General features: G+C 35.9%; 2 protein-coding genes across 2 annotated transcripts; both read left to right on the plus strand.

The window, feature by feature from the left end:
* Positions 1-1,563: 1,563 nt before the first annotated feature.
* adora2ab (adenosine A2a receptor b) lies at positions 1,564-10,620 on the plus strand. Its single transcript, XM_016548314.1, has 3 exons — positions 1,564-1,770; positions 5,090-5,810; positions 9,098-10,620. The coding sequence occupies exons 2-3, from the start codon at positions 5,488-5,490 to the stop codon at positions 10,110-10,112; spliced, it is 1,338 nt and encodes a 445-aa protein (XP_016403800.1). The 5' UTR covers positions 1,564-1,770; positions 5,090-5,487; the 3' UTR covers positions 10,113-10,620.
* Positions 10,621-13,587: 2,967 nt separating this feature from the next.
* On the plus strand, positions 13,588-14,724 carry snrpd3l (small nuclear ribonucleoprotein D3 polypeptide, like). Its single transcript, XM_016548315.1, has 3 exons — positions 13,588-13,752; positions 13,887-14,079; positions 14,482-14,724. The coding sequence occupies exons 1-3, from the start codon at positions 13,627-13,629 to the stop codon at positions 14,547-14,549; spliced, it is 387 nt and encodes a 128-aa protein (XP_016403801.1). The 5' UTR covers positions 13,588-13,626; the 3' UTR covers positions 14,550-14,724.
* The last annotated feature ends 342 nt before the right edge of the window (positions 14,725-15,066 follow it).

Raw genomic sequence — 15,066 nt, forward strand, 5'->3', positions numbered from 1 at the left:
GAAATGTGGTAAAATTACCATTGTTTTGTTTAAATAAAAACAAATAAATTAGACTACAAATATTAGTATTATTAAATACAAAATAAATTATTTAATTTTTAGTATTATAGAGTATTTATTTTTGATTTGTTAAATTTTTATAATTTAAATACTAATAAAATTATGGAATATTCCTTTGTTTTTTTTTTCTCATATCATATGGAATGATATGGGGGAAAAACAGTTTTTTTTGTAAAAAATAAAAGCTATTTCAAAATACTAAGAAACACTTTAATAGTATATACGTAATACCAAAATAACACTGCAATTTTGATATACCAACTTGTGTTTGTGTAAAAAGAGATAGACTGCAGAGTGATATGAAACCACTCATACAGTTAAGCACTCATTATATAAAACTATTTTTTCATTTTCACCATTGAGATTGACCAATTGGAATTAAAGGGTTAGTTCACCCAAAAATGAAAATTCTGTCATTAATTACTGACCCTCATGTCGTTTCAAACCCGTAAGACCTTTGTTCATCTTCGGAGCACAAATGAAGATATTTTTGAAGGAATCTGAGAGCTGTCTGACCCTGCATAGACAGCAACGCAACTGAAATGTTCCCAAGTCCAGAGACGTAGCAAGGAGATCTGTAAAATAATCCATGTGACATCAGGGGTTCAACCGCAATTATACGAAGCTACAAGAATACTTTTTGTGTGCAAAAGAAAAAGATAAAAAAATAAAGCTACGTCACGCTGATTCTGTTTCCTACGTTGTTGTGATTTAATCTGAACGGAAACAGCGTATCCATGTGACGCAGCTGACACAGAACAGCATACGTTGTTTACGTCCAACTAACGATGAAAATAGCATACAAACGAAAAGATTCGAGCTAAATTCCTCGGATAAAATATATTTTGTAAAGATGCAGTCATGTTTTACTGTAGCCTAAACGTCATATCAGATAAAAAAAAATATGACTTCTTATGTCATTATAAAACAAGATTATCTGCACGATTATCTCAAAAGAATAACTAAATAAGTAAAAAAAGTTTCTTCTCACACATCATATTCACCTAAAAATTGGTCTACCATAGTAACTATTTAGGCCAAACTAACATAGGCAATTATTTTTACTACTGGAAAGTATTGATCTATGTGACATTCATCTTCATATATATTTCATATAGGCCTATGCACTGTTTATTAGTTATTTAAACAGTTTTTACCGTTTTTATTTATGTATTCTTTGCTGTCATATATTTTTATTTTATTTATTTAAATTATTTATTTTGTATTTATTTAGTTATTTATGATAGTGTGCTGGCTAATCCATTTGAACTTTTATTGTAACTGCATTGACAGTATGACAGCATGATGAAGAAGTTACCACCCACAATGGTCTTGTAGAGAGGGAAACATCGTGTTTAATGTACTTTGCATAGCTCGAATAATCAAACCACGGAAACCAATCAGACGTGGGTCTGTTTTTCTCACGGCGCGTGAGTGTCACTGTGACAGCGCACGCACTTGTCTGTGGTCACTACAACTCCACTGAGCGGAGGGAAGCTGCGACTCAACTCGCCTTTGCCCTGACCAAACACGCTCAGAGTAGTGCATTTGTGTATTACTTTGTCAGGGTGATAAAACGTGTGGAGTGATTTGGTTTGCACTCATATTTTTAAATTCAGTTTTGCGGTTGGACATTCAGAAATGACAGAATGCCTGCGGAGAAACCTACAACTCAGGTGCGCGGCGGAAACACGCTTGTACACAGCTAAAGTGAGTAACGGAAGTATTCTTACATTGTAAACAGTTAGTAAATGTATTTGTTTACAAGTAACGTTTGTGATTTAACTGAAAGTATTGAACTTTGTTAGCCTACTTTGAATTATACATTTTGTTAATTTGTCAGCCTGTTAGTCCAGAGGTAGTCGGAATGGCACCTGTTTTAGTTTGCTCATTCTAAACTATGAATTCATAATTTTTATTAATTAATGTCACAACTTTGCTCACTTTTTCTAATTTTATTGTGTATTTTTACAGTGGGCATAAGTAGTTCCCATGACAAGCAGTCACAGCAGTCTCCAACAATGTGACATGTTCATGTGATGTAATACTTCCATCTAAAAACAATTTTAAGAGCATTTTTTCCTCATTTTCTTCCATTTTTTTTAAGTATTATGCTATACATGAACTTTTATGACCTAATTTTATCTGTGAAGCTACTGTATTATTTATTTATTTATTTTTTATTACATTTTTTAATCATTTACCACACCTCCTGGCCATAAATGCCGATTAAAACGGATAAATTTTTTAAAAAGTTATAACCAGCTAGAGCATTTCTAATGAACACCTTACACAGGAAGCATTTTGTAGACTGATGCATGCAGATGCAAAAGTTGTTAAAATGCAACATGCCAGGACTGTGCTTTGGAAACAATTTGTCATTATATCACTTGAGGGAGTCTACAGCCATACCAAAGTCACGCTGTGCTATAAAAAGCAAACAGCAACACTAAAACACAGAGGAAGAGTGACTGTGACTTTAATCATCGCATTTTTGTGCCTGATCAAACAGACTGGAGCTAAAAGATAAGAAATCTCTAAAAAAAAAAAAAAGATACCATGGAAGGCATGTTGCAGTTACTCAATTCATTCTAGATAGGCCTACACAAAACCACAATAAATGACCCAACAGAGTCAGTGGATTGCCTGACTGATTTAATTACACATGCAAACAGACATTTCTAGATGCTCTGTATTTTCGAAGCCAAACATTTTAAAAATTCGGACTGAGCACTATCAAGTACTAAAGACGTAGAGCTGAAACTTACACTATTGTTCAAAAGTTTGGGGTCAAACTAAAAGAAAACACATTTATAATTTTACAAAAGAATTCTATTTCAAACAAATGCTGTTCTTTTGAACTAGAAAGCGCAAGTAAAATAGCACAACTGTTTTTTAACAATAATACAAAATGTTTCTTGAGCACCAAATGAGCATATTAGAAAGATTTCTGAAGGATCATGTGACACTGAAAGTAATGACTGCTGAAAATTCAGCTGTCATCACAGGAATTAATAACATTTAAAAAATGTATGGAGGTAAAAAACAGTTATTTTAAAGGGGACATCGGATGCCCATTTTCCACAAGTTGGTATGATTCTTTAGGGTCTTCATGAAATGTCTGTAACATACTCTGCTTAAAATTTCTTGTCTAAAACAAAACCCTTTTTACCTTGTTAAAAACAGCTCTGTTCACAGCGACTCATTTTGGTGCATGTCTCTTTAAATGATAATGAGCTACTGCTCACCCCACCCCTCTTCCCCGTGGGGCGTGTCAACACAAGACACATTAATTGCTGCCTTGGACTCTGTATATGGCTCAGAGGTGGTCTTATTCTAATAGATAGCTATCTATGTAAATTGAAACAGCTGGCTGGATGACACAGTTTTAGACTCAGACAACCCATAACAAATGTGTGTTTTTAAAAAAGTGTTTTCTTTTCAGCTTTTCTGAGCAGACATGCCAGAAACTAGGGATGCCCGATACTGAGCTCCTGTACTCGTACTCGTTAAAATGTTAACCTTAGGCATACACGACTTTCTGGCGAAAGTGAATCTAGCAGCTTGTGTTAAATGCATACTATTCTGCATCAGTACAAATACGTGCACGCGTTATATGAGTGGCTTTGGAATATAAATCGCAGCACGTTTCAGATGAAGAAAAACGCGACTTCTATTTCTGAAAATATCACAGTTAGGAGATTTATAACGAGTGGTTCCCTGCATTATTACAGCAAAGCACGTGATTACAGTACTAAACCACTGCAATGGAGCAGCTCTAATGCTATTAAATTAAAGATGATGTACCATAGAGCAAAAAAAAAAGAACAGTGAAAGTAACAAAAACTTGTAAAATAAATTTTAATGGCCAGTGTCTGAATAAATTTTGGTTTGACTGTATCTATTTGATAAATTAAGTGGTCATTAAGGCTAAGGGTTGCCCGACTAAGTATTGATAGTTGTGTAAATACTGTCATACTAACAGCTGTCTAATTTTTTGGTTGATTGTAATCCATTAGGCTACATACCTTTCTATCAAATTTATCTAACATTATCAAGCTGAATTTGTTCTGACTCAGTTTAACTCTGAGTTCTTGTTATATTTTAATACCATTTTCTAAACTATAGCGAATAAACTGTGAAATTGTGAGAAATGTTGAAGGTGTCTGAATAAATTTTGGTTTGACTATCTATTTGATAAATGAAGTCAACCAACTAACATTATACATACTCTTTTGGTTTCTGTACCCAATATTTAAAAAATGTACAAATGCAATAAAATATTGGTATCGGTACTCGGTATCGGCAAGTACCAAAAATAAAAGTATCGGTATCGGGCGAGTACTGGAAAAAGTTGGTATCGGTACTCTGTATCGGCAAGTACCAAGAAATAAAAGTATCGGTATCGGGCGAGTACTGGAAAAAGTGGTATCGGTGCATCCCTACCAGAAACCCAACTAAATGCAAAAAAAAGCTTTAAAAAAGTGGAAATTTATCCTGATTTTTAGTCCTCTTTAAATTGTAATAATATTTCACTGTAGTTTTAATCAAATAAATGCTGCCTTGGTGAGCATAAGAGATTTACAGACCCCAAACTTTTGAACGATAGTGTATGTTGGTTATAATATAAAAGAAATAACTGATAGTAATTACCATTTATTCATTTAATAAAGGAAAAACTGATCCATTCCATGTAGAAAGTCCTTGAAACATGAAAGCAGAATCACATGAATGGGTACAAAAGAATACTTGTTCATAATTCTAACCCAACAATAGCAAAGGCACTGCAAAGTTCAACTGTTCACATCCTAGAAACTAGTGGAGGAAGTGCTGTCCGGGTCTTGTGATAAATAGCAGGCATGCACAAATATTTCATTCATATTTGTGGAGTCTTTCTCAAAACGAAAGCTTATTGTTGGATTTAGCCTGTCGTCTTTTGATGGAGACCTCCTGTTTGAGAGATGGATTGCTTTTGTGACCCAAAGAAGTTGATCTTTTATTGTGTGATATGATTGTTCTTTTTTTATAGGGTAAGAAGTCCCAGTAAAGGTCTACCAGAGCTGCTTCATTCAATCTAGCAGCTGTTTCCTTTAAGACTTTCAATGAAAGGCTGAAGTGAGCTGGACCTAAGGGACATGCTGGTGAACGGGTAAATCAAGATTTACAGAGGGGTGTCACCATTGACCCTACAGTCACCTCCCCAAAGTGACCCCCAAAGTTGTCTCAGCAGCTGATACCAGGTTATTTCTATCCCCTCTTTCCATTCAAAAAGAGATATCATACATTCAGGAGGAATGGTCAGATTGGCTTGTCCTCACACCTATTGCAGGAGCCATTGAGTGGCAGAGTTAAGTCCCACTGAGCAATTATCGGGAGCACAACTATGTGTGTCCCTGAGGATGTCCTTTCACACTGGTTGATGGCACCATGTCTTCGCTCGTCTACATTGTTCTTGAGCTCCTGATTGCAGTTTTGGCCGTGGTGGGGAACGTTCTGGTGTGCTGGGCCGTCTGCCTTAACAGTAACCTCCAGAGCATCACCAACTTCTTCCTGGTGTCACTGGCCGTGGCAGACATTGCAGTGGGATTCCTGGCCATTCCATTTGCCGTCACCATCAGCACGGGCTTCTGCAGCCATTTTCACGGGTGCCTCTTCATTGCCTGCTTCGTGCTGGTTCTCACACAGAGCTCCATCTTCAGTTTGTTGGCAATTGCTGTGGATCGATACATCGCCATCAAGATCCCATTGAGGTCAGTGAATGGTTGTGTTGTGAGTTTCAGGTAATAGCTGAAGACTTTTTGGTAAGAAGAGGATTACTGATCATATGGTTGCTTGAAAAATTACTTAAACTTACAGTTTCCCCATAGCAGGAACATAAAGACCAAAAGAGTTTCCTATTTTTGCATGACCAGTACATTCACAATTGGTTATTATTAAAGGTAAAAATTGATCAAAACTGGTATTGAAGACCACACAGAATTACAGTGTGTCTGATTGTCCAAATAATGGCAGATGGGGGTAGTTTTATTTTTTTTACATTTTGAATGCAATTTTTATACTATCTGGTGCTGCAGAAATTACACTCAACCCAAAACTTAATATATAGTTCACTAAAAAATGAAAAGTCTGTCATCATTTACTCAAACTCATGTCATTGCGATACAAAATATATTGAAAAATGTGGGGAAGAAAATGCAATTTGTCCATAAAATTAAAGTTAGTAGAGTACAGAGTTTTTTTAATTCCATTGACTTTCATTGTATGGACAAAAATAGTTATTCAAACATTTTTGGAACAACTTGAGACCCATTGTCTATGTGCGTGTGTGAGTGTTTACATGTGTATTTAATCAAATGTCATGTGTTTGCAGATATATTATTCTCTTATCTGTATTAGGCCTATTTGTATTTTGCAAATGTTTTGATATGAGGTTAAAGGCTCCTAGACTGTGTGACTCTCTCTGCCTTTCTCTTGATAATGGGCACAACATGCACTGCAATTCCCTCAGATACATGCAATTTCCCTTTTAATCACTCTTTCTCTGCTAGCAGTAAGGGGATTTTTTTTAGTAAATATGAGTCATGCAGCTTCACACTGTTGACAGATGTTTTAAGAATAGTTCATTTCAGTAGAGCCAAACCAATAATCAATACTTAATCTGGCATCTATCTATCTATCTATCTATCTATCTATCTATCTATCTATCTGTCTATCTGTCTGTCTGTCTTTGTTACAAAACTTTCAAATCTATCTAAATATGACTTGGGGTCCCTCTTTTGGTGTAAGCCTAGGGGATTTTCAGCTGTTATATTGTCCATCAGTTGTAAATCATAGGTCTGATCCCTTAAAAAAATAATAGCACACCTCTGCACAATGAGCCGCATGATTTGTGGTATCATTCATTTTCTGTTGTAAGCCTAGGGGATTTTCAGCTGTTATATTGTCCATCAGTTGTAAATCATAGGTCTGATCCCTTAAAAAAATAATAGCACACCTCTGCACAATGAGCCGCATGATTTGTGGTATCATTCATTTTCTGTAGCACAAACAGTGTGGGAGTTTAATACTTAGGTTTAGGGTTTTTTCAAAATAAGTAGCAGTCCAGTATATGCACTCTTTATTTAGTGATTAAAATGCATAAAAAATGGTGTCCCATACTTGGAATTTGTGCTCTGCATTTAACGAGTCAGGTGCACACACACAGCAGTGAGTAGTGAACACACACCGTGAACATTTGTGCCTTTGGGTTACAAGTCCGACTCTCTAACCATTAGGTCACGACTGCCTTAGTATTTACTGCTTACAGTAATATATCTCAGTCCAGTGATATTTATCAAAACAGGGCTTCTTTAAACATAATTTACTTAGGATTGTAAAGGCAACCACTTTAGAGTCTTTAACGTGGGGCATTTTGCACTCCAGTTGAACATTGTAATGGTTATTCTTAAATGCTCTGGCACAGCAGCTCTCAGCAGCACTTTTCAGTAGCTGAAGGGTGTGGGACTTTACCACCCGCCTGCATAGAGGGTGTGATGCACATTTCTGCTCATGGTGTAGATTGAGCCACCCGAAGCATTGTAAGAGAACAGCAGTGACAGCAAAATCCCCAGCAGGTGTTGATTACATAAGGTCTGCCGGCTTCCAGTCTCTGTGGGTGTGTGAATGAGGTACCAGTAGTACTGGAGCCCTGTAAGTCCTCTGGGTTTAATGAAGCAGCCACTGTTGTTCTCGATGGGCCTGATATAAGCCCAAGGATTTTTGGAACAATTGACGTTTGACCACCGTTTCGAACTGTTGCCATTGGCAAAGGAAACATGTAGCAGGGCTGTCTGCATGATGGGATGTTTGAAATGCATAACGGCGGTGGATTTTGCACAGCTGTATTCCATACTATTTGTTAACTGATGCAGTTGCAAATATGCGATAATTTACTATAGCACTTAACATTTAGTTCTAGGTTTTTCAACCAGGGGTCTGTGGGGGTCTCAATATAGTAATGTTCTTAATGAAACTTATAAAGTTTTACCATTAATTATTTTTTATATTTGGGGTCTGTGAGATTTTCCTGCAATATCTATTCAACATACCTGCAAAACTACAATTGAATCTACTTCAGCACAACCATTGTAGTCTGACTCCTGAACAAATAACAATTATGTACTTTTTAGTGAATCAAAAACATATAGCACGACCAGTATAGTCTGAATCTTGAATTAATGACTCTTAAATGCTGGTTCCTTTCAGAGAATCAAAAACATACAGCACGACCAGTGTATTCCAACTCACAAAGAAATGAGCTGCCTGTTTTTAGAGTATAAAAAATATACAGCACAACCAATGTTGTCCGACTCCCGAATTAATAACTTTTATGAGCTGGTTCTTTTTAGGGAATCAAAAACATACAGTACAACCAGTGTAGTCCGATTCGTGAAATTATGAATCTTACGAGTTGGTTATTTTAAGAGAATTAAAAACATAAAGGCACATGTGTTATCACATGTTTGTTTGTTTAGCTTTGTTCTTTAATAGTTAAGGTGGAATAATTGGATTGCATTTATGCCACCTCTAAAAAGACTTTTAATCTTTTGCTCTTGAAAACCCCTGATTTAATTGAACAGTTCAATTCTTCTCATGGTTTTCTAATTATATCACTGAAAAGATTAAGGTTAAGTCATACAAAAAACAAGGCCTGTAAGTATTATTTTAAGAATAGGCACAATACAGGTGAAATATATGCTTCTTATTAGCGCATATCCTGGTATTTTGCACTTTGGCAACAATTACCAAAGCATAAACACCTAAACAATGGACATTTCCCAGGAGCAAAGTCAGTGCATGCATCTGTGGATTTGGGAAAAAAATGGCACAGCCTTTTCCAGCCCTGACAGTATTCACGCACTGTGTGCGCACAGAACAATACGTCCCACTTCAGGATGGACTTCAGGAAATATTAACATATTTTTTGAGGCAGATAGAGTTGTAATATACTTCCTTCCAAAATTGCTGTCTCATGTCTGTTTTTGTTTGTCTTGCTAAGGTACAACAGCCTCGTCACAGGCCAAAGAGCCAAAGGCATCATTGCGGTATGCTGGATACTTTCAGTGGTCATCGGCTTGACCCCCATGCTAGGCTGGAACAGACGTGTCGCCGCGGGAACCAACAGTTCTTGTCCTCAAGGTATGACAGAGTGCCTGTTCGAGAAGGTGGTCACCATGGATTACATGGTTTACTTCAACTTTTTCGGTTGCGTCTTGATTCCGCTATTTGCCATGCTGGCCATCTATGCACGGATCTTCATGGCTGCCCGTCGCCAGCTCAGAAAGATGGAGCAGAAACTAGTACACTTGCAAGGACACGCCCACAGGGAGGGATCCTCCTCCCAGTCCACGCTGCAAAGGGAAGTCCACGCAGCCAAATCACTGGCAATCATCGTGGGCCTCTTTGCTGTTTGTTGGCTCCCTTTGCATATCATTAACTGCTTCACACTGTTCTGCCCACAGTGTGATCGACCTCAGGACTGGGTCATGTACCTGGCCATAATGCTTTCACATGCTAATTCAGTAGTGAACCCGTTTATATACGCCTACCGAATACGTGACTTCAGACACACCTTCCGAAGGATCATCCGACAGCACTTCCTGTGGCATGAAAACAGACTGCCAATTGGTAACAGAAACGAAGGCATGACTGCTTCTTCTGCTCCGATTAGTGTGATTGAGACTTCTTGTACAGTGTCCAATGGCTATGTGTTGGATGCCAATCCCATTCCTGGCATGGTTTCCTGTGACAAATTTACAAAGCAAATGCCATCAAAAACCAAGCCTCAAACGGAATTCCAAGACTTAGGATACAGTTTAAATGGAACTTTGGAACATTCCTTTCCCGCCAGTTCAACACAGATTTTCTCATTACATACCGGGGAGGAAGTTCCCTCCATCAGGGACCATGTAGAGATCATGACTGTAAAAGACTGCAGTGCAATTACTAACGTACATGTCAGATGTCTGGTACCCATAAGGACAAGCAACTCCGATCTTGCAGAAGTGTCATGACACAGACTTCCTTTTATTCCTCAGAAAATACCTGAATGAAGCCGGTTTCATTCTTCATGAAGTAATCACTGATCTGAATTGTTGTGCTAGTGAGGGTGACTTCACTTACAGCACTATCAAGGGTTAGGAAAGATAAAACTATGTGAGGATCACATAACTCCTGTTGGAACCATCACTATATAAATTCCAAGAATTCCTACTTGTCTTTGCAGTCAAACACCCCTGATGGTGTTTCCAGATTTTCAGACCTCATGAAGAACGTGTTTGCTGACATTGTAGAGCATTTTCAAAGCTTATATGTTTCCAAGGAGCTTTATTAAAAGAGCATTGTTTCCTGGTCAAAGTGGGAGAGGCCTAATGGATTAAATCAATATTCTGGGGAATTCAGCTAAATCTGTCATGACCGTGCCATAAAAGACCTTGATGTGTGGCATGTTTTAAAGTATGAAGTATCATCTTTCTCTTCTTTTTTTTTTGTAGGAGTTTGTCCAAACTGAGAACATGTACAGTCAATGTAGTGTTTTAAAACATAGGGCTGCAAAATTTGAGGAAAAAAATTGTATTGCAATTATTCTGCTAAAAAATGCAATTTTAAATGTGGTTTAAAAAAAACTCCAAGTTTATACATCAGTATGACTATAAAAAAAAAAAATTTAAAAAAAAAATATATATATATTTATTATGATTATTATTATTACTACATAAAAAATAAGATATATTAGTAATAATACTTCACTGTAAAATAAAAAATAACATAGTAATATATATAATAATAATAAATGCATGTTATAAGTGACCTAAACTGGAGTTTGCTGCATTTACTGTGAACCAAGCTGCTGAAAACACCGGGTTATGAGCTGCTTGCCTGTAAAAGAACACAGGGCCATGATTCACAATGAAACACATAGCATATATGCATTTATATTAATATATGTATGTATTTAATTAAATCACAGCCTTTGCAATTTGATAATCACACTAAGCCATTTTGCGATTTCAGTTTCATTTCGATTAATCATGCAGCCCTATTAAAACGTGACCAAACTGAATACTATACTGATTGTAAGCATGTGTTAATATGTCAAGAAATGTACTAAATAAAACAAAGCTATACCTAATTTTGCACAAATAGAATTTATGAATAGTGATGTAAAAAATCTAATGTTTGATTAGAATCACATGCAGATATCAATAATCCATTAAATCAATATCAGTAATCCATAAACAGCTGGTTTAAGCCATAAACTGTCTGTGTAACATCAAGCGGACTTCTTGGCGCTCAATAAAGTGGACTTTGATTCTCATTTTAATGATCAAATTTTCCAGAAGAATACAAGTATAAACAATAATGAGTCACAAATGGTATGTCAAATGAGCAATCGTGTGTAATAGATTTATTTAGTCTACAACACAACATAATGATTATAGGGATCATAAAATTCTTGGAGGATGTAGGACAGTGCTGTTTAATCCCCACTTCTGACACGCACACATACGAGCACAATCGTGGACCCCTACACAGACCAGCTCTGATTGTATTTACAGAGACACTGCTGACGCCAGCAGCCAGCCTAATGCAAAGGAAATCAAATGAACGGGCGTTTGATGATGCCTTAAACTGGACCATTACACTTCCCTTTTCCTTATTAAAAAGCTCCAGAGTGGGAAAAACCTGCACTATATACATAATACATATATTTCACACACGGGAGTCGACATTTCTGTATGTGTAACTGTCCATTTATAGAAGGCTAGAGTCTAGAGTGACCATTCATAAAAATGGAACAAGTGAGCTAGACTTCCCAGAAAATGTTTTTGTTTTTTTATATCCTTAATCAATATTGCCTCTATATATTTGGCCTACGCTGAAGGATCAGGACCTGTTGAGCCAACACATTTAACACATCCATTAACTTGTTTTAAATCAGCATAAATCAGCAGACATTCTCATATTTTCATATTTTATATATTATATATATTTTCATAATATTAGATAGATAGATAGAGATAAAATATTACATTTAATATATTAACAGAAAACAGTTATTTTTAATTGTAATGATAATTCACAATATTATTGATCAAAATAAAGCAAAAATTATATAAAAAATATATAGTAATATTTCACAATATTGCTTATTTTATATATATATATATATATAATGTTTATGTATGTATGTAATGAGGTTGTTGAAGCTGTATGCATAAAATGTATTATTTATATTATTTGGTATTATTTTAATTGTATTATTATTATCATTATTAATAATAATAATACTAATAATTTTATTATTATCATTATCATTATGGCAACTATACTCAATTACACTAATTATAATCATTACAACAATAAAAAGGAAAGAAACGGAAGCTCTTTCCGTTTGATGGTGCAATATGTCCAGCATTTGGTTATAGTATATCAGTTCAAATCTACTGGTTTGTTGATTCTAGCTGAGAAATGTCAGTCAGCTCAGCAGTGGCATGGTTTGATTTTGTGTTGAGAGCACCATTTTTAATGAGACGGATGTTCTTTATAACAACGAACCTCCAAGCTTACGCAGTAATTTATCTCCTTCCATCATGAATGCTTGTAGTGTAAATCGGTTCGGAGTGAAGCTAACAGACTGTCAGCTTGTCACATAGATCAGCAGCAGCTGGCAGGTTCATTCTGCTGCTAAAATGAGGTTTGAAGACATTGCTGAGAGTTACTGTGTAATCAACAGACACGTCCCCACCCATTCCACTGTGTCACTGTTTGTGGATTCGATGCAGGTGAAATTCTTCAAAACGTCATTTTCAATCTTATGAGGGCAATTTCAGGTCACAGAAAGAGACTCTGTTGATTCTATTTGATAAACAGTTACATTTTCCTGTTAAACACTGACATGTTTTTAAGGAAAAGAATTTCATTTTTCCCTCTTACCAATGATACAATTCTTTAGATAACATATTGTAACATATCTGAGTAGGTTAAATATCTTTGGCATGGGTAGGGGGATTGAAAGGAATTTGCTGTTACAACATTATGTGGTATATCTATACGGTCCTGTTGGATCTGTTCGATGCTTTAGCGGAACAACGTCCAGACATCCATTGTTTGCTTGGTTTATTTATTCGACTCGTTTGAGACCAGTTTAGGTATTCATTCTGAATGTGTTAGTTTAGTTAGTTAAGTCAGTATAAGCTACCTTTATTAAATCCTAAAACGGAATGGTTTTCATGACGTTCCATTTTTGAGCGTGGATATGCAATATGCACGGAACATGATTCCTAAACGAATGATTCTTATGAGCCGGTTCCTTTTAGTGAATCAAAAGTATTAAGCGTAACCAGTGTAGTCCGATTCCCGAATGAATTGTTCTAATGAGTCGGCTCTTTTTAAGTGACTCAAACACTTAATCAGACTAAACAGTGAATGATTCTCTCTGCTCTAGTTGTTACTTTAATCATATACGATTCTAAACTATCCTAAACTTGGTGTTAATTAAATTTTTTTTCGTTTTCAGAGTAAAACATGTCTATTGGTGTTCCCATCAAAGTCCTGCATGAAGCAGAGGGTCACATCGTGACCTGTGAGACAAACACGGGTGAGGTGTACAGAGGCAAATTGATCGAAGCAGAGGATAACATGAACTGCCAGGTACTGCAGAATCACAATTCATTCTTGATGCGTTCTATCTACATTACCCAAACGCTTACTTTAAACCTGTATACATTTGCACTGCAGTGAGTCTTAAATAATGAAACTAACTGCACTTGTTTTGTGCGAATTAGATGTCCAACATTACAGTGACCTATCGAGATGGCAGAGTGTCTCAGCTGGAGCAGGTGTACATTCGCGGCAGCAAAATACGCTTCCTCATTCTGCCAGACATGTTGAAAAATGCCCCTATGTTGAAGAGCATGAAAAACAAAAACCAAGGTGCAGGAGCTGGAAGAGGCAAAGCTGCTATTCTCAAAGCTCAAGGTTGGTCAATGGTATCTTTGACTTTACAGTAATATTTATAATATTACTTAGTATTACATTAGTTATTGCAGGTGTACTGTGCTTTTCAGTGGTTGCAATGTCAAATGCTGTTTAGCCATATAAATTATTTATATACTCCCAAATTTGTTTTTGTTTTTACTCCAAAATTTTGTTGGATCGTCTAGTACATTTTAGTACCATTATCAATTCAAGCAGTTGCCTTTAAATATAAATTATATTCAAATATCCAATTCAAGATAAATAATAAAATGAATTTAAATATCCTCAAAAATCACTGAGCCCTGTTTGTCATTTTGTTTTAATCAGGTGGCTGAACGTGTTAATGCTTTTCGTGGGAAAAGCATAAGATGAAACCACTAACTGTTTGTCTTTCCTTTGCAGTCGCAGCAAGGGGCAGAGGTCGAGGAGGACCAGGAGGAAGGGGAAATATTTTCCAGAAAAGACGATAATGTGAATCCTGTTTCAATCACCGTGTCATTTTGTACAGTTTTTTTTTTTTTTTTTTTTCTTAAATGAGAAATTGTGTGCTTTTTTGGTTTGGTAAATTTGGTGATCTTGTAGGTTTATTGATTTTGCAACATTTTCAACATTTTGTATATCATGTAATAAAGCTGTTTACTTAAATAAAAAGTCTGTTTTTAGTGCTGCTAAACCAGTCATTCCTTAATTGTATCTCATTCCATTTATTAACTGATAAAAATCTATAAACACCTCAACACTTTGGTTTATTTTGGTCAGATGAGAGAAAAAGTTTAAGTTGGGTGAAATTAAGATGTTTTACATGTTTTTGTTTTTTTTTAAGTTTTTTTACTTTTTCTGTTGTGATTCACTTTAGAACCAAGAGGTGTGGAAAATACTGAAAAATTATATAGTGAAAATATGGATTTTATCTCGGATTTCGCTTATAAAGGTATGCGTGTGTGTATATTTGTATGTATACGTGTGTGTGTGTATACATGTGGGTGT

Source organism: Sinocyclocheilus rhinocerous, unplaced genomic scaffold (genome assembly GCF_001515625.1).
Source record: "Sinocyclocheilus rhinocerous isolate Xijiao unplaced genomic scaffold, SAMN03320098_v1.1 scaffold192, whole genome shotgun sequence".
Taxonomy (NCBI): Eukaryota; Metazoa; Chordata; class Actinopteri; order Cypriniformes; family Cyprinidae; genus Sinocyclocheilus; species Sinocyclocheilus rhinocerous.